Source organism: Lolium rigidum, chromosome 5 (genome assembly GCF_022539505.1).
Source record: "Lolium rigidum isolate FL_2022 chromosome 5, APGP_CSIRO_Lrig_0.1, whole genome shotgun sequence".
In the NCBI taxonomy this organism is placed as follows: domain Eukaryota; kingdom Viridiplantae; phylum Streptophyta; class Magnoliopsida; order Poales; family Poaceae; genus Lolium; species Lolium rigidum.
Genome location: NC_061512.1, coordinates 52838065 through 52856172, shown reverse-complemented (window position 1 = coordinate 52856172; position 18108 = coordinate 52838065). Strand labels below are relative to the sequence as shown.

The 18108-nt window shown below is 42.8% G+C and overlaps 2 protein-coding genes across 2 annotated transcripts; one reads left to right on the top strand and one right to left on the bottom strand.

Annotated features, from left to right (window-relative positions):
- Positions 1 to 7691: 7691 nt before the first annotated feature.
- LOC124653328 (scarecrow-like protein 34) lies at positions 7692 to 10220 on the bottom strand. The gene has a single exon (XM_047192395.1). It carries the CDS (start codon positions 10195 to 10197, stop codon positions 8047 to 8049), a length of 2151 nt encoding a protein of 716 aa, XP_047048351.1. The 5' UTR covers positions 10198 to 10220; the 3' UTR covers positions 7692 to 8046.
- A 2903-nt stretch (positions 10221 to 13123) lies between these two features.
- On the top strand, positions 13124 to 15634 carry LOC124655967 (DNA-binding protein MNB1B-like). The gene is made up of 6 exons (XM_047194789.1): positions 13124 to 13278; positions 13375 to 13432; positions 13541 to 13585; positions 13664 to 13735; positions 13987 to 14072; positions 15432 to 15634. Exons 1-5 carry the CDS (start codon positions 13124 to 13126, stop codon positions 14038 to 14040), a joined length of 384 nt encoding a protein of 127 aa, XP_047050745.1. The 3' UTR covers positions 14041 to 14072; positions 15432 to 15634.
- The last annotated feature ends 2474 nt before the right edge of the window (positions 15635 to 18108 follow it).

Below are 18108 nucleotides of genomic sequence, written 5' to 3'. Positions count from 1 at the left end.
GTTTCTGCGGCGGATGGGCTTGTGGGCTGGGTTTTGGTTCGGCCCTGATCAATATGATTAACTCTATTTTCGTTCAAAGAAAAATATGATTAATTTTTTTGTTTATTATAATGAAATTGTGAAACTAATTTACAAGGTTTTATCTCTCCTTAATTGAGGATTGTGATGATCATGCTTAACCTCTCTCTCTCTCTCTCTCTCTCTCTCTCTCTCTCTCTTTTTCCCGCCTCTAGACCTTACCATGTTTTCACCATATTTTGTAAACATGATGACACCTCGGTTGAACTAGGACCATTCGATGGGGATGTGACCAATTGACATCAATGACTCGGTAAAATCCTTTTTAGATTTGGTAAACAAAATATTGTTCATTAATGGAACTGTCGAAACCCCCGCCCTCCGAGCGAGGTCGTTTCGAAAAAACTATTCTTCATTAGTAAAGGATGAACATGGTGCAACGGAGATGCCCCTCTTCCGGGCTGGCTTTTTCCATTAAGGCAGTCCATTTTATCCTCCCAGTGGTGGAGCCAGCAGGGTGGAATACTACACCCATAGGCACCGCCGTCGATGGTGGCAAGAGACGCCCTCACCATCGCCTCCAACGAGGAATACGATCAGCAGCTGAACCACCCGTGGACCACCGCAACCCACGTGCCAATCGATCTGCCGCCGGGAAGCCATGGCGAGGCAGCGAAACGACACTGGCAAGATCCATTTGCACCGAGATGAAGACATCCAAAGGTAGAGGAGTCCACGTCGCTGCGTGACCGGCGCCATGGCCACCCACACGTCGTCCCAAGGTGCTCACTCAAGATCCACTGCCGCACCCACGCCTCTAAGCCACAACAGAGGGATGCCCCAGCGCCGCCATCATCTTATCGCACGGGCTTTGCCCCGCTGGGATCCAGTGGTGGTAGGAGGGGAATTGGGGAGGGCGGCTGCTAGGGTTAGGGAAGGTGGAGGAGGAGCGGGAGGGTGGTGTTCAATTTCAAATGTTGTTTAAATTTGATCTAAGTTAAACTAAACACTTATTATGAATTGCAAGGAGTAACCCGTGTGTGTGGAAGGTTGAACCAGATCAAAGAAGCACGAGATTGTCCCGCGTGCCAAATACCCCCTCCATTTTGAAGAATGAGGCACTTTTTTGTTTTTCGTGCTTTTTATTTGGCTAAGATTTACTTCAAATATATAAAAAAATATTTGTATAAAAGTAGCATCATTAGAAGGTGATTTTTAATACGAATCCAACGATACTAATTACATATAATATAATAAAAAAAATCTTAATTTTTATGGTTAAAAATTATCTTGGAATCTTATTCTTTGAAACATAGAGTAGTTTTTCCATCTGTGCTCTGGCAACACACGGGATCTCCGTGCACCTGGAATAGCACGACGAACTCCGATTCGGCCGATTTCCCAAGCGTACAACCAAACACTTTGTTCAAAGTTCTGCGCGCCGTCCGCGTCAGTATGTACCTCGCTGACTGTGCGATCGTTGAAGACATTAATGGTAATGGCAGCCATTCATATCACTCCCGCCTCCATGCGCGCGCCAGCACGAAGAAGCCGCTGGGCTGCTGGCCAACCCTATCCCTTTCTAGGAAAACGACTTCTTTGTTGGAGACTGTCCTAGACGTGCTCGTGGTGGGCATATGGGACATGAACGTTTGAAGAAGTGGTCATCTATATGATTTTTTCCCATTTTTGGCTAACTCCTATGGTTATACCTGACATGTACTTTTTTGCTGAACATGTGTACACGGTTGTGGGAGTACATGCCACGACTCATACACGGTCGTGGCACGAATGCACAAATCTGGTGTAAATAGTGGAGTTCATTCTAAAAACAAATTGTCAACTTGAGTTGTTCCTTGTGGTGGCACCTGCGAGCTTAGGTTCGATCAAGTCTCTGGCAGGGATGCTTGTATTTTCCCAGTTTTACTACTACCTCCATACCGGATTATAGGCCTATTACGCATTTCGAGAAAAACTTCAACTACTAATTTGATCAACAAAATATAAAATATGTATCACAAAAATTATACTATTAGAAAAATCTTTTGAATATGAATCTAATTGTATAATTTTTGTATCATATATCTCATATTTTGTTGACCAAATTTGTAATCAAACTTTTTTCTCAAAACGCATATTTGCCTATTAAACCGGTATGGAGGTAGTACATGCTTTGGAATGCCCTCAAGATTTGGCGACTCAATTTCTTGGAGGTGCTTATGGGGTTAGTGGGAGTGCATATGTGTATGTGAGCACATGCATTTGTAGTACGGTTCTTAGAAAAATATTTAAAATCACATCATATAAAAACATTAATGATAAATGTAATGTAAATATTTATAGAAAAGTAAGTAGCATCTACCTATCTAGATATTTTGTATATGCTAATAGAAAAATCGTAAAAAGAAATTTTACGTTGCCGGAGACATATATTTGGGAACAAATGTAATATAATATCATGGGCCCACTTCTAAAATTGTCCATGTAGTCAAAATATGTTTCAAAAATAATTAACATATCATGTCATAAAAATTACAATCTCAATTTTTTCCTTACGATGAGAAATTAAAAAAAGGGAACATGAAATTAAAGAAAAGTATTTATTTAACAGTGGTTAGATCTGATTCAAATAAAACGGGTAGCATCAAACCTTTTGGTTGCGTGCCTTGCGTCGACAGTATCTATATGTACGATGGCTTGGCGAATAAATTTGCGGAGCAAAAGTTTCTTATCAGTCTATCTTCTCCATTCCATCGTGACAAGTGGATGTTGACATGTCAACCACATATCTGGAGACGCTTGTCTTGAATAAGAATATTCAGCCCGGAATCCTCTAATTCCCTGTAAATGATTACCCAAATAATAATAGGATCCACACTCCATAGGTAAACGAAGAGTGCTGGTAATATTTAAGTAGAAGTTTTGCGATTGATGGCTGCCCTTCTTGTCCGTAGCACACGTTCCCGTGCAGCTGGCCACTGTGAATTTGGCTGCTGACAAACTAACCATCACCTCATTTTCTTACGAAAATATTACTCGTCTACAGCCAACTTCAGCAGTTTGAGTATTTGAGAATCAGCGAGCAACACTGGCAAAGTTGCAAAATGAAAATCCTGAAGTTAAATAACTAGCACCTCAACTTAACAGAGGCAATTACCATGCATGCAAGACCAATTGCCTCTACCAATCTAGTTCTACGCAGTCTCATGATATTTATGATCTTCCTTTTTATATGTACAATAAAAAAATTGATCCCCATGATCCGACGAACATGTTGCCGTAGTGCTAGGTCTCTCCACCTTATCGCTTCAGTCGCCAAATGCCGTTGAATTCAAAGGTTGCACGTGCTGACATGCACAGGCTGACAGGCTCCGATCCCAAAACGATGAACGGAGGACTGACATATGGGGCCAGCCAGCCGCGCCCATCACAAAGATCAGGTCAAACGGTTACTTGGAGTCATAGACCAGTGCTCTGGTTCGCTGAGGCTCGCAAGAAGACATGGATGTCGATATCCGTGACATAAACAGCATGGCCCACAAAAAGGTAACAGGCTAAATAAAACACATGATCTAATTAGTGGCTCAAAATATATGGCGTTTTAGTACGAAAAATATATATTATTACTACGTAGATGAAAAACTAAAATTTCTGGTCTAGAAACTAGGAGAAGTCTGAAAGAATGTGACAGAAGAAAAAGGTACTCCAGCTTGCCTGCCTATCACAATCAGCAACCAAAGAGAGCATGTGGCCAATTCAGATCAGGTGATTCAGCAATGCAAAGACTGGGACTAGTGGTTGGTCAAAACTGAAACACTGGCATATATCTCCAGCCAAATCTTCTAGAAGCATCAAGCATCTGCTTTATTAGTAATCTGTCTTCTCTGTTTCTTGGGGAGCAATCCTGACCAAGCCAGAAGAAAAATGTCAACATGCAAACGCAAGGTGATTAAAAACAAAGGCTGGATAGTAGAGCAACATGCATGTTGGCTACATGCCAACACTGTCCCAGTATTTTTCTGTGCGAGGAACCAACTTTATCAGTGCTTGATCAGGTCAAAGTCTACTTGGTGCATAAATAAACAACTTCCATAACGTACCCACAGGATTAGCTTAGGTTTTGGAGACAATATTCAATGATACATAAGAACTCAAAGTAGACCGCCTCACCAGGTAGACTACGGTCTGCAAACGTGTTGGTAAAGAAACAAAAGCAGAAGGATTATGAAACGATCAGCAAGTTTGGGTAGGAAAACCAAAGGTGCCAGAGGAAATCATGTCATATTAAGTAGTTAATAAAACATACACAGAGAAGAATGAGGTGTTATATCGAAAAAGAAGGATGGAGACCAAAAACAAGGGAAGTCTGAAAACAATGTCCGAAGTTATATCTGAGTAAAACATTTTGAAATAAAAATTAGGCATGGCCTCAGTAAAAAAATCATATCACTAGCCAAGAACAAACAGATGCAAAGTCAGAAAAGGATGTCCGAAGTCTTGTCGAGTAAAACTTTTAGAAAGAAAAGTAGGCATGGCATCAGTAAAAATTATCATATCACTAACCAAGACAGTAACTTGCTGGTAACTTATTTAAGCTATATCACCTAGAAGACCATTTTCTACTTATAAATTTTGGATATATGTTGCTTTCATATCAGACTTTATGCCTGGAAAATGAGAGCTAGATTACAAAATAAAACCTACAGAATAGCATGGCATCACCATCTATTATTACTGTAGTAGATATAACTTATTAGATTAACGATTAAACTATACATACCATTGCTACCTCGAGCGAAATTGCAACCTCATGACAATCTTTTTGCTGTAGACAGATAGCAACCACGGCCATGATGCTGATAGCCACAACGACTAGGGCACCACTCATATCTCCTGTTAAATCCTAAAATATCCAAATAAAGGGGAACCTTTATCGCTGTATGCGCTTAGATAATCCAAGGTAAACAGGTAAGTTCACGAAAGTGATGGTGTTCGGCCGCGAGGACCGTTCGATTGGGCTCGACGAACCGAGATCATGGTGTATACTCGCATAAAGTCACTAGTGGCTGCTATGGGAGAATTAATTAGTATTCTAGTGAGCCTTAATCATTGTGCTGCATGATGGAGAGCAAACTTCCAAAAGGCAACATAATACATGGCCACTATGTGCTTAAACTAGGATAGATAGGAGGACATAAAGCAATGCGGCCACAAGTAACCACCAAATGAATAAACTAAGCTAAAGGCTTAGGGCAGATCCATTTCCCTTCATACAACAGAGATGGGGACACCCAAATTACAGATTAGTTGCATGGCACGATTTGGTCTGATGCTGCCAGGAGATTAATGCTACTACTAGTTTTTTTGAAGGGTGTCAGTGCTACTATTTGGGAAGTGGTCCTCCGAAGAAAAAAGAATATCAAAATGCAGGGAGGTGTGAACGGGTGATGGAGAAGAAGCAGGAAAAGTCAAGCAATCAGCCTTGACTGAAAGCAGAGTAGGTGCTACCGGTTGCTGATAATATCTTCCGCTAGTATAAAATAAATGTTCTCCCACATTCATGACCAGATGCTTAAGGTTCAATGAACCGCATGCTGGAACTGCACTTCCTATGGACATGCATGTAGGATTGACAATTTGACATACTGAATCCTGTGGAAAACTATAACCACGTATATATACCCACTAAAATAGTTCTTCAACCTTTCGAAGAAGAAACAGTCCACTCTAACAACAGGTATGCATAGCAACATTGAAAATGCATCATATGCTGCCTAGAAAAGTTATACCAGTAAAGTGTGAGTGGGCTTTCCTTTTATTGGGTCAGATACCTCTGCAAAAAAATGCCATAAGATCATATTTTTATTCAATGCAAGCGAAGGGCTTGACTTGGACTCTCTGTAACGCAAAGAAATTGTTGGCCAAGACAGCATCTGGGTCCGCAAAACCATCGCCAACCAGCACACTGATACCAAGTTAGGGAACTCCAGAATTTCCTCTTGGGCAGAAAGATTTGCTTACAGAGTGTGTCAGGGCATTGTGGAGGTCGAGAGAACTGAGGCATTTTATGCAACTGAGTCTAGCTTTGCAATCAGCACCAGTGGTGGTGATGGGACACGCAAGTGGCACAGACATTAAGGGACAAGAACTACAGAACACTAACTTAAGATATAGTCAGATAGTTCAGCGCTGTTTCACAGGATAGCGAAAGCAGGGAAGAAACTGAACTAGGGAATCTTCGGTACCTGTCAAGAATATTCAAGTCATCTCTTCGCTGTCTTCATTATGAATGTTATTGTTTGCATTTTTTGCTTTACGAGAAAATTAATCTTGTAAGTTCAACCAGTACAAATATTAGAGAAACATACGAGCTGCACAGAACATTATAAAATTAAATACACCCGAAAATAACACAGGTTACTGTGCTACACCTCTATATGAAAACAACAATTACTGGTTTGCGTGGTACTGTCATTATGTGTGAATAAAATCTATCAAATCTGAGCTAAGGGACTTGCAACTGATTTTTCTGGAAGTACGTCGAAGAACCTGTCTATCTTCTGTGAGCTAATTCCAACATTGGGCTGTAACTTGATGGAAATACAATTTTTAGCTCACATGTTATTGGGGTTTCTGAACCCTGTTACAGCCTATAGGGTTAAGCAGTATACCTCTGGATTATCCCACATACACATAACAGCAAAGTTGCAGGTGATGACCAATAATCCAGATATTCATGTTTATTTATTCCAGAAAGCAAACAGAAAGTCTCACGGCAAAAACTTAATACAAAATTGTTCAAAATAACTATAGGATGCAGGTATTATTGGCGATACCTAGCTATATTGGTCATTTGGTTGGTTCTGCAAGGGCATGAGCACAAAGAGAATATATTGAAATAAATTCTAAAAGTGATGAAGAGAGCTTATGCAAATTGTCACCTTCAGAGAGATCTCAGCTTCATCCAGTATCTAGTATCAAATCTCCAAGAGCGTGAACCTGAAAGATTTGATGTATATGCTTTAAAAGTTCGTAGAACATTTTAAAGTAGAAAGAGCTAATCAAAGTAGTATATGTAACAACTAAGCAGTAACTTAGTTTGTAGAGAAATACAACTTAACATATTCAGTACAAGTATCTTGTTAGAAGACATAGGTCATTAGCATCATAGAAGAAACATGAACTAACTTGTGTTTTCATTGCTGAAACTCATCATAGCAAATTTTTTTTTACCTCAAACATCAACAGAGTTTGCTACGGCATAATGGCTAAAACTAAGAACAAGAGAGTGGTAGTAGACAGTGTTGGTAAGCATAATTGTCCCATCAAAATTCTAAATACAAAAAATGTAGATAAAATGGTTTTTCTTGAGTAGATATAAGATTGAATCATTGACGTGATTGTTAAATGGTAAGTTAAGTATACACTTGTGAGAGTTACAAGTAGACGTTTTTTAAGCAACACGATGGGAGCATTCACACAAAAAAATGCTTTTATACAGTTCTGGTTATTTAGATAAAGGTGTATGTTGTAGCTGCAGCTGCAGGGCTTTACTAACAACAAGAAAATGCACAGTAGGGATTTACTAACAACAAGAAAGTGCAGAGTTTTCAGTGTTTCAAGGTGCCACCGAAATGAAACATAGAACTGAAGACATACCAAAGCACCAGTTATTGGAATGGAGCTCTGGTGATCAAAAGACATATATGCTTTCCTAATCAGACACAGGTCCAGCACACATAAATCCATATAGGTAGGTACAATACTCCAAGCTAAGGTTAATTAAAACCGAGCAATCTGATGCATCTCAGAAGATTTCATCCTCGTAGATTACATTGTAGTCACTTGAAGATAAACCGGCCGGTATGAGTTTCTAATGTACCAGCCATTATAAGTAATTTTAGAGGCCCAAAATTTAGGGAAATATGCTAGAGATACTCTAACTAGACCATGGGTTCATACATAGTCATTATATTGACATAACTAGACCTATATTCTTAGCCAAGTGAAAACAGGAACAGCTAAAAATTAAGAGCTAGCATCGTTTGCCACCCATGTCGAGATGGCATACAGAATGCGCCCTTTCCATCCTGACAAGAGCCATTGGTGATCCACATCAATCACAAAGTCCTTGTGGTAGTTGTTCTTGACATTGTCTCTAACTCTCTCAATGACCTGCGGATTCAATGGAAGCTGCTTCAAACCTGCCCGTTGGTTCCTTGTCTGCCATTGCTTATACGTCTCAGGACGCTCCACCCTATCTGTACCCTCGCAGGCAATGACATTCAGGGCAGCACGCCCGAAGATGTTCTGCTCAATCAGCATCCTCTGTTCGTTGTTCCTTGGGGTGGTTGTGTCCAGAATATCAAACAGCGCTGAGTAGAAGAAGAGAACCTCCCGAAACCGTGTTACAAAGAATGGTGCACTGAATGAGCCATTCACAATTGCATGGATGAATGTGTGAGGCCGCATCTTCCGGATGTTAGTGAGCACAATATCCCTTGGACTCTCAATCACAACGCTCTCATCCATCAAGTTCTTGAATTGAAACAAACAGTTCACAATGAGCGTCTCTTCAGGATCAATGTTGAGATCCTCTTTACGGATCGACTCCATCTTTGCCGCCGCGATGGCTTGGTACTTGAACGTCACATTGAACTCACTGGCATACTTACTGAGCCTACGGCCTGTCTCCTCCATGCGCTCTTTTGGCCGGAACCCGGGCTGGGGGAGGTCAATACCAGTGATCCTTACCTCAGGCGGCCCTCCCTCCCTTCCTGACATCATTCGCAGTAAGCATGGCCACTGGAACCCATATTGTATACCGTAATCGATGATATGTATCTTCTTCTTTCCCAAGGCGGCATTACAGATAGTAACGTTTGAGAACAGGAAGGGCACCTTCTTGAAACAGATGGCTGCCATGTACAGCTGGTAAGCTTTGAGCATGTCGGCGGCTGAGATGCGTGTTGCCATGAGCGACCGGTGTACCATGCCACCAGTGCCCGCCAGCCGCGCGTGCAGGCCCTCTGCAAAGCAATGCGCGAGGCGCTGCGTGCCATCGCCATCGGCGCGAGCGTGCAGCCTGATCTGCTTCAGCAGCTCTGTAGCGCTCCGGCGGTCGTCGGTGGCAACAGCCTGTGCGCAATGAATGAGCAGCGTTCGCAGGTCCACCATGTCCGAACCACCACCACGGCCCCTAGCTTTCCCATTGCCCCCCTTCCCGACACCGCTGGCTCCATTCTTGGCCACCGCCTCCTGCATGGCGATCCTCAGATTCTGCAGCTGCTCGATGCACATATCATCTGAGGGCCTCAGCGCCTTCTCAAACACCTCCCGTGCAGTGACGTCGTCCCCCTGCATCGCGGTCTGCTTGCTGCTCCTGCCACCCGCCAGCTCCAGCTCGTCTTCACGGTACGGGTTCTTGCGACCTCGGCCGCCAAGAGAGTTGGGCAAAGCAGCATCCACAGACTCCTCCCTTTTCACACTCACCATCGCTGGAGGCGCTGCACGGCCGTTGAATTCAGCAACGAGATTGTCCTCCTGGCTGGGCAGGAACTTGCTGCTGCCCTCCTCGAGGCCCCTGAAGAAGTTCCCAGAGGGGGCTTCGTGGTCGATGAGGAGCTTGTCCTGGGTGGGCAGGAACTTGCTGGCCTCCTCCATGCCCTTGAGGAAGGCGGAGTTCATGAGATCAGAGTTGGCGCCGGCGCTGAAGAAGGCGGCGGGGTCGAGGTCGACGGGCTCGTACTGGAAGCGGTCGTAGGAGTCAACGGCGGCGGGCGGCAGGGCGGAGGAGCCGTCGGATGGGGAGCACGGGGAGGCGACGCGGCTGTTGCTGTTCTTGGAGGTGGAGGTGGAGGTGGAGGAGGGGTCGGAGAGGATGTGGAGGAAGGGCTGCTGCGCCTCTTGGAGCGCGGCGTTGTCCGGGTAGTCGTAGAAGAACTTTTCGTCGATGTCCTCCTCCATGAGCATGCGGGAGATGAAGGGCAGAACGAGGTCCTCCGGCATGGAGGAGGGGGAGTCGTCGGCGAAGGGCTTCTGCTGCTGCTGCTCGTGGTGCGGGGTCGGGGGCAGGTCGAGGTAGGCGGAGGGCGAGCCGGGGATGAGGTCGGAGAGGTAGAGTGAGTAGTCGACACCGGGGGGATCCATGGAGGCGGGAAGGTAGGAGGAGGATCCCATGGCGGCGGCGACGGCGGCGTAGGGGATTGGCCGCCGGGGGGGAAGAGAGGGTGAGGAATGGGGAACTTTGTTCTTTTGGGGAGGGAGACAGAGTGGGAGGCCGCCCGAGGGAGGGAGAATCTGGTGGACGAAGTTGAGTAAAATAGTCAAATTCGCCAAAAAAATAATCTAAATATGCAATAAATTCAAGAAATAAACCTTCGGCAAAACTATTTCGCATGAGTGATCCTTTTGTGCCACGCCGGTAACGGGTGCTCCCCAAACTACTCCGCCGCGCTGAGGAGCACGGCGCCGCACAGGCACCAGCGTGGACTGGCAGGCCCAGGGCTAGGGTGTGTTAGTGTGGCGCCTTGGTTGGCGGCGCCACACCGAGGATGGGGGTGTGACATAGCTGACTTGTTCTGTCCACTTTTATGTGATATAGGCAACAAATTCTTGCACATTTTATGTGATATTGTAGTGAAACCCTAGTTATTGAAAATTGTATATATTTATATGCAGTTTTGATTTTCTGTGATCTAGATTTTGTGATTTAAGTGTAGTACATGAATAGTACACTAGTCTATTTTACATGCTCACTCACTGCAATGATAAACAACATTTCTACTTGATGTTTTAGAAAAAGCAGGTAATAGAAATGGCCCAAGTAGTTCATATAGTTTTGCAAGGCTAAAATGCATATGTAATAACGAAGGTTGTATGTGTGTAGGTCTTTGGACCCCTCCGACTTAGGTGTCACGAGGCTTCCTCAACGAAGATATCATACGATGAGCGATACTCTGTAATGTAGAGAGGACGGATTTGGCATATGGGTTCCACCTAGAATTTATGAAAAAACGCCAAAATGAGAACCACTCTAATGTGTCTGTCCCTTTACCATTTTCGTAGTGCCACATCAGCATAAAAGTGGGGTCCACCGGTCATAAAGTAGCTTAGCTTGTGTAAACTTATCATTCAATGCTATATGTTACATTGATAGTGATAGTTTTTTGCGAAAGAAAAATGGCATCGTGGTGGTTTTTTGAAAGCCTAGCCACAATTGTGGTTTTTTTTTTTTTGCAATTTTCTCTACTTGCCCCAGGTCCCCTCATGCACTTTCTTGATGGTGCAACTAGGCATGGTCTCCTTGACAAGTTTCTGGAGGATCCGAACTTCTCTCTATGCGGACGCCGCTGCGGTCTTTGTGGCACCCTTCAAGGAGAACACTAGAAACTTCGCAATGATTCTTGAGAACTTATTAGAGGCAACTGGGCATTGCACAAACTTTCATAAAAGCTCTATGGTTCCCATTAGGTGTGGCGATATTGACCTTGATGATATTCTCGAAGACAATACTCTGCTTTCAGTCAAGGCTGACTACTTGACTATTCTTCACGCTAGCGGTTCCTGATAATATCTTCCCAAGGTTACAGGAAATGACCAGATGCATAAGGTTCAGTGAACCACGTGCTAAAATTGGACTTCATAGGGACATGTAGGATTGTCATACCGAATCCTGGGCAAAACCGCCCAGTTCTTGGCGGCCCTTCCTTGCCCTTTTGGCAACATCGTATGGAAGACCTAGGCCCCTCCGAAGTGTCGTTTCTTCGCCTAGCTTACTGTCCAAAACCGCCTTTGGACTGCCGACCGCCTTGCCAAAAGGGAATGGCCACACCATCCTAATTGCCAGCTGTGTAGATGCTCCCCGGAAACGGCTCGTCACATCCTCTTTGAATGCCGCTTATCCAAGAGAATATGGAATGCAGCGGCGTCGTGGCTCTCCTGTCCGGACCTTACCCTCTGCCTCGACACTGTGAGACCGAAGGTGTTGGAGTACTGGCAAGCTATGGCCAAAACTTCCACCTCCTCTCCCAAGGGTCTTCGGACGGCTATCATGCTCATCTCCCTAGAGATTTGGAAGGAGAGGAATGAGCGAGTTTTCAACATCAAATCCTCCTTACCCTCGGTGATCATGCACACAATAAGGGAGGAGGGCAAGGATTGGGTCCTTGCCGGCGCAAAAGGCCTAGTAGTTCTCTTAGGCTGATCTTTTATGTGGCCTTTGGGGGGGGGGGGGGTTGTGTTCCCCCCTTTTGTTCTCTTTTCTTTTTGGCCTTGGCCACCCCTTGTTTACTTCTCCTATATTAATGTAAGGCAAAAGATTTTTTGCCAGTTTCAAAAAAAAAAAAAATCTTGGGGAAATATACACCCACTAATGAGCTCCTCCTTCAGCTTGTTGCGTTGGAGCTCCTCCTTCAGCTGAGCAATGAGCTTATTCTTCTCCTTGAACTTTTGCTTATGGTTCTTCACAGTTTCCCACAAATCATCGTGCATCAGATGAGTGGCCAGTACAGAAATAGAGAATTTTTTGTTACTTTGAGGGCTAAAAAATTAAACTCGGGTTTCCTAATTCAGTCAATCTTTTTTTTAGTGATCCTAATTCAGTCAACCAAGATTGTAAAGGTCAAAACGGGAGAGCCATACTTCTTTTTTTTCTCTTTTACTGACAGAGAGGGGCTTTTGCTGCGTTTGGCCCAGTAGCTTACGGCTTACCGACCTAAGGACAAAAACCTCGTTTCCTTTCCCTGGAACTCCGGTCTCCGGTACCCTCCTGAATTCGTGCGCTCGATTCCTGGCTTCGCCTCGCGCCGATCTCACCTGTTGTTCAGACATGAAGCCTTGCAAGCAGACCGCATCCATGGGAGCCGCCGCCACGGACGAGGCCCACAGCAAGTAAGAATCCAAACTGAATCTTGTTTTTCTCTAATGCAAGATAGATACATTGCTAGTTTTGGTGCGTCGATCCATAACCCTGGATTCCTACGCAGGTCGGCAGCAAAGAGCGATGCAATCCAATCGAGCGGGAAGAAGGCCATGGGCAAGTAAGAATCCAGTCGATTTGCTTGTGTGATGCAACATATTGATGTTAATTTTGGTGCGTCGACCGATGACATTCGATGTTCCACGCAGACTGGCGGTGAAGAGCAATGGAACCGAGAAGCCCAAGACCAATGCCGTTTCCGATGTTACACGCGGGTTCGCGGTGATGAGCGTTACAGAGGAAATTGCAAGGGTTGAATTGCTCGCCCTGTACTCTTACCAGTGAGATGAGATCCTCCACGGTTTTTCAGATTGTTGGTCTGTTTTTAAATTTTCTTGATGGTGCTGATTTATTTGACCATGATTTGGTTTGGCTAGGAACGCCTTCTGGATAAAAAACTTCCCTGGCGTCTGTGACAGGCCGTCCGTAGATGCTGTCAGTTCGATTCTTCAATGCCTCCTTACCTCTATGAACATGCATAATGATTTGTTTCCATTGTTTTGTGGATGAATTGACAATTTGTTTCTCGTGGAACACTTTCAGATTCGTAAGCAAGCCGTTGAAAACTGGAAATTATTTAATGATTCGGTAAGACAGCTGTCTACTCTTTTGCAACTTTTTGCCATGCTGATTTGTTGTTGACACATGGATGGATCTGTGTTGCAGGACAAGGCCCCTTATATAGCCAGGGCACATGTCAACAAAATACGCATCGCTAAGGCCAACGAGTTCAAGAAGGTTGTGACAAAGATCTAGCGGTTTTACCTATTTTTAGATAACTTTACCATGCTAAGCTAAGCATCCTCTGCAGATATAATGCTCCTTCATCACTCTTTCATCACATATATTATTTCCAATAATAATATATAATCTCATCTACTTTACCTTTCATTGAAAGCATAATTCAACTTTTTGTATTTGCACATTTGATTTTCTTTATTGTTGATCAAGCTTCTCCTTGAACTTTTATGGATTTCTTTCCTTGATAGACACTGAAGTTGACGCGCCTGATGACGAACAAGCTGATGAATCTGAAAATGTGAACACACAAGATCTCTAAGATGTTTTTGAATAGGTGATTTGCATTTTTCGTTTTTTCTATATGTATATCTTTTTGATTGCTTACTCAGTTAGCAGGTAATGCATGTTCTCTTGTTTTGGCTTTTAGGGTGTCTATTGTATGGATTTGCTTAATTTCTGAACTAGCTTGTTATTAGATTTATGCATATGGCTATGAGTTAGATACCATATGCTACTGATTTCTACTCTCTGGGCCTCTCATATGCATGTTAATACAAAGTCAGGCTCACATGACTTGATCATGTTGAAAATTCAGCATTTGCATCTGATGGAGGCACCGTTTGTATTATATGTTGCCAAAAACAGGAAAACATGATTATCAGTAATAGATCTGGAACGTGTGCCAACACATTAACTTAGCTCTATTCTTGTTCATTCAGTGTTTCTATTGTTGGTTTTGTCTAGTAACAATGCTGAAATAATTCAGCTTTCAGTCAGATAACCTTTTTATAATTTCCACAATGAGTTAGATACCATAGCTCATGCTCTAGTCTGTGAGCTCAATTCGCACTTGAATTGATTATCAGCCTGAAGCTTGGGACCATATGTAGCCAAAAACATGAGAACATGATTGTCGACAAAATAAGTTGATATTGGGCTAGCATAAATAAATTGGTATTGTTCGTTCAGCGTCTCTATTGTTGGTTTTAGCCAGTAATGTTGAAACGATTCAGCTTTGGGTAATTTTTTTTATATTTTTCACAATTTTTAAGTTAACTTTGTACTGTCCAAGTCATACAAAAGTAGTGAGATATAATTTTGTCAGCTTTTCCATGAATAGGCAGCAGAAGTCTTTAAAAAAAAAATTCCACACTGGTTTATGTTGGCGCAATACCGTTGAGCAGTGTCTCCCTTATGTGAGCAGCATGCCATGGTTTATAGATGGCATGCTATTGGAATAGTTTTTATTTTGGCCTTTTAGTTGGCCAGGAAGAAGGAACCAAACTTAATACTCCCTCCGTTCTATTTTTTTATATTTTTTTTGGAAAACTAATTAAGTTTGCCAAAACTTCTTATAATAGGGAAAAAAGGAAAACTGACTAATTTTGTTGTGTTTCTGTTCCGTAGAACAAAACAGTGTTCTTTTTCTGTCGCTTACATCTTGTGTTGACAATGTCATCTTTTGAACACCACATATCTCTGATATAGCAGTATCATTTGCTTTTGGTATTTAATTGTTGTTAACTGCCCTGTTATTTGACTCCGTATGTGAAAGGAAAACTCTTTAGAATGTAACTGAATGTTTTCGAGTTAGAAACTTTTACTTGTTCCATGTTCCAGCAGAACTATTCATGTGTGAGCACCAGAGTTTGGAACATGATGCCAGGCTCAACGCATCTTTGTTTGCTTGCAGAAATCTCTCCATATATCACACAACCAACTCCACTACCTGATTCCGTATGGGCCGGCACTTGGAGGGTTCAGATGCAATTGCAAGTTCAAGCTGCCATATGGACAACACTAGTATTAAATATGTTTCTGCTCCTAACTTTAGATGTTGAACACCTTTTGCATATTGTGATGTGAATCATGTGATACGGCTAAAAATTGGACTAATCGTGTGACTGAACATTATTTCCAAATTGGAGTAATGATGTAAGAAACTCTGCAATGCAATGGTGCTTGTGGCCAACGATTCTGTTGGGCCTATGTCCAGCTGATGAAAAGCGTCAAGTGATTCCTAGATTACCTTGGCTTATCTCTTGTATTGTGATTAGTGCTTGATTTCTTGCCTGATGTATTATTTTGATTGATTCCTAGATCTTATTCTTGCCTATTCTTTCTGAATCTTTGGCATTGTGATGCGTATGGATCAAGGTATTGGATGGGTTCTTGTCCTGTACATGGCTTTGCCCATCTATCTAGTTTGACTGTTTAACACAGGGTTTGATTCAACAATATTATGGCTAATCAGTGATACAACTAAATCTACAACATAATAATACAAGGAAACATACTTCTTATAACTGCAAACTTCCAGTTGAAACAAGTGTCAAGTTTCATAGCCAACACAACCAAAAATTCGAACTGATGGAAAGGGCTAGGCAATCCACTTATACATCTCAACAACAAGCACATGCTAGTCAAAAGCATTACTTAGCTCCTTCAGCTATGGGCAGAACTTTTTTTTTTCAATTCTACGGCCGAACCAGAACAAGGTACTATCAGTCTATCAGGAAATGCTCCTTCAGCCACAGCTACGATCTCACCCGTTGTTCAGACATGACCGGCTTCCAAGCAGACTGCAGCCATGGGAATCTTGTTTCTGTGATGCAAGAGACATTGGTAGTTTTGGTGCGTCGAGCCGTCGATCTTGTTTGTGTGATGCAGAGACAAAACTATGCAGGTCAGTAGAGAAGAGCGATGCTATCCAATCGACGAAGAGGAAGAAGGCCAAGCGCATGTAGAAATAAGAAATCCAATCGACTTGTTTCTGTGATGCAACATATAGAGGTTAATTTTGGTGTGTCGACCCATGACCTTTTCCATGTTCCAGCAAAGACCTAAACAGAGAAGAGTGGGCCGTTGGCCAGCTCGGATTGCGGGACCAGCAGTGGAGACTCCAGATGGTTACAATGGCTCAGTGTTCGTAGTTGCTGGTTGTCAATTGACCAAAGTGTACTCACTCACTACGGGAATAGGCCGATATGCCGAGGACCGGGTACCCTCGGCGCAGCCTGTTTTAGCTGTCGGCGTAGGGTACACCGAGGACAGTCTCTCTCGGCATAGCTCCTCGGCGACTACCTCGCTCGGCGGAGCATTGTTGCCGTCGGCGTAGCCCGGCCATCGGCATACAAATTTTAAAAATTCAAATTTTCTTTTTCCAAAAAAATTCAAAAAAATTCGAAAAAAAAAATCTTTTTTATATGCCAACGGCAAAACCCTCGGCATAGACTTTTAATTTATTTTCAAATTTGAATGTTTTTACACCATTTTTTTCCTTGTTTATCTTTCACACAATACACTTTTAACTCTAAGTACAACTAATCTTAGGCCCATCCTCACACTACTCCACCCTCAGCACGCTTAACTTGTTGATTCCATTCGGATGAGCTTTCATTAAAGAATTGACACCTTGCTGATAATAATAGCATAGCACCCTATTAACCCTTGAACTGTGATATCACACCTCTTTATTTTTGAATTACAAACAATTACTTAAGTAACCAAAATGAATATATAAGTAATAATAATATTGAATTCAAATAACAATAAAATTATTTATTTTTTGTCTTCTTTCTATTTAATATGAAATAATTAATATCTTTAAATCAAAAAATCAAAATTGCATAAATAATATGTCTAAATCGATCAGAAAAATGAGAGGAATCTAAAAATAACATCCATATCATCATTTGAACCAAAAAAATTAGAATTATCCAAATAAATCGTCCAGTTTGCCATCTGGCCAAAACAGCCCCCTCGGGAGATGCGAAATGGCCGTACAGGACGCGCTGTTGCACCGTTCGCCAACACGCTAAACGGACAAAAATTAGCACATAAAGTGATGTGTTATAGACCTAAAAATATTTTTCGTGGAATTTATTGAGCGACGAAAAATGTACCCTAGTTTAAATCCGGTCAGTTTCCAGTGGATTCGGTGGGACACCGCAGGAAGCCGCAAGGATTTCTAGATAGCAAGCGCGCACATATGGCATGTGATATGTGGTGCGGAGGCGGTGTCCTACCACTACGCGGAGGTCTCGCGTAATACCAAAATGTGTCCCATGTAGCTCCTTCACACAAAAAAACCGTTTTGGCACTTCGAAAATAAAAAAAACCATCACCCATGGGTTGGACTGGAAATCCCCTCTCAGGGCCTTGCTTTCCATCCCAGGGACCACACACGTGTAAATATGGCCTCGTTCCGACAAACTATGCAGTGTCACAGACCGTTTCCTACTCATTTGTCCTAAAAGCCATAGAACTCCTGACGTGATAGCCATTTTTCTGAAGGGTTTTACAAAATAATTATCGTATCCTAATTCCGACTTTTTGGAGTGGTTACTAGGACACATAAAATGACGACA

What these genes read in the sequence shown, in the direction of transcription:
- LOC124653328 (XM_047192395.1), bottom strand. Translation starts at nt 10,197, where the DNA reads ATGGGATCCTCCTCCTACCTTCCCGCCTCCATGGATCCCCCCGGTGTC.
- LOC124655967 (XM_047194789.1), top strand. Translation starts at nt 13,124, where the DNA reads ATGACATTCGATGTTCCACGCAGACTGGCGGTGAAGAGCAATGGAACC. An exon ending in CTCGCCCTGTACTCTTACCA is followed by an intron (nt 13,279 to 13,374) that starts GTGAGATGAGAT and finishes TGGTTTGGCTAG; the next exon opens with GAACGCCTTCTGGATAAAAA. An exon ending in ACAGGCCGTCCGTAGATGCT is followed by an intron (nt 13,433 to 13,540) that starts GTCAGTTCGATT and finishes GAACACTTTCAG; the next exon opens with ATTCGTAAGCAAGCCGTTGA.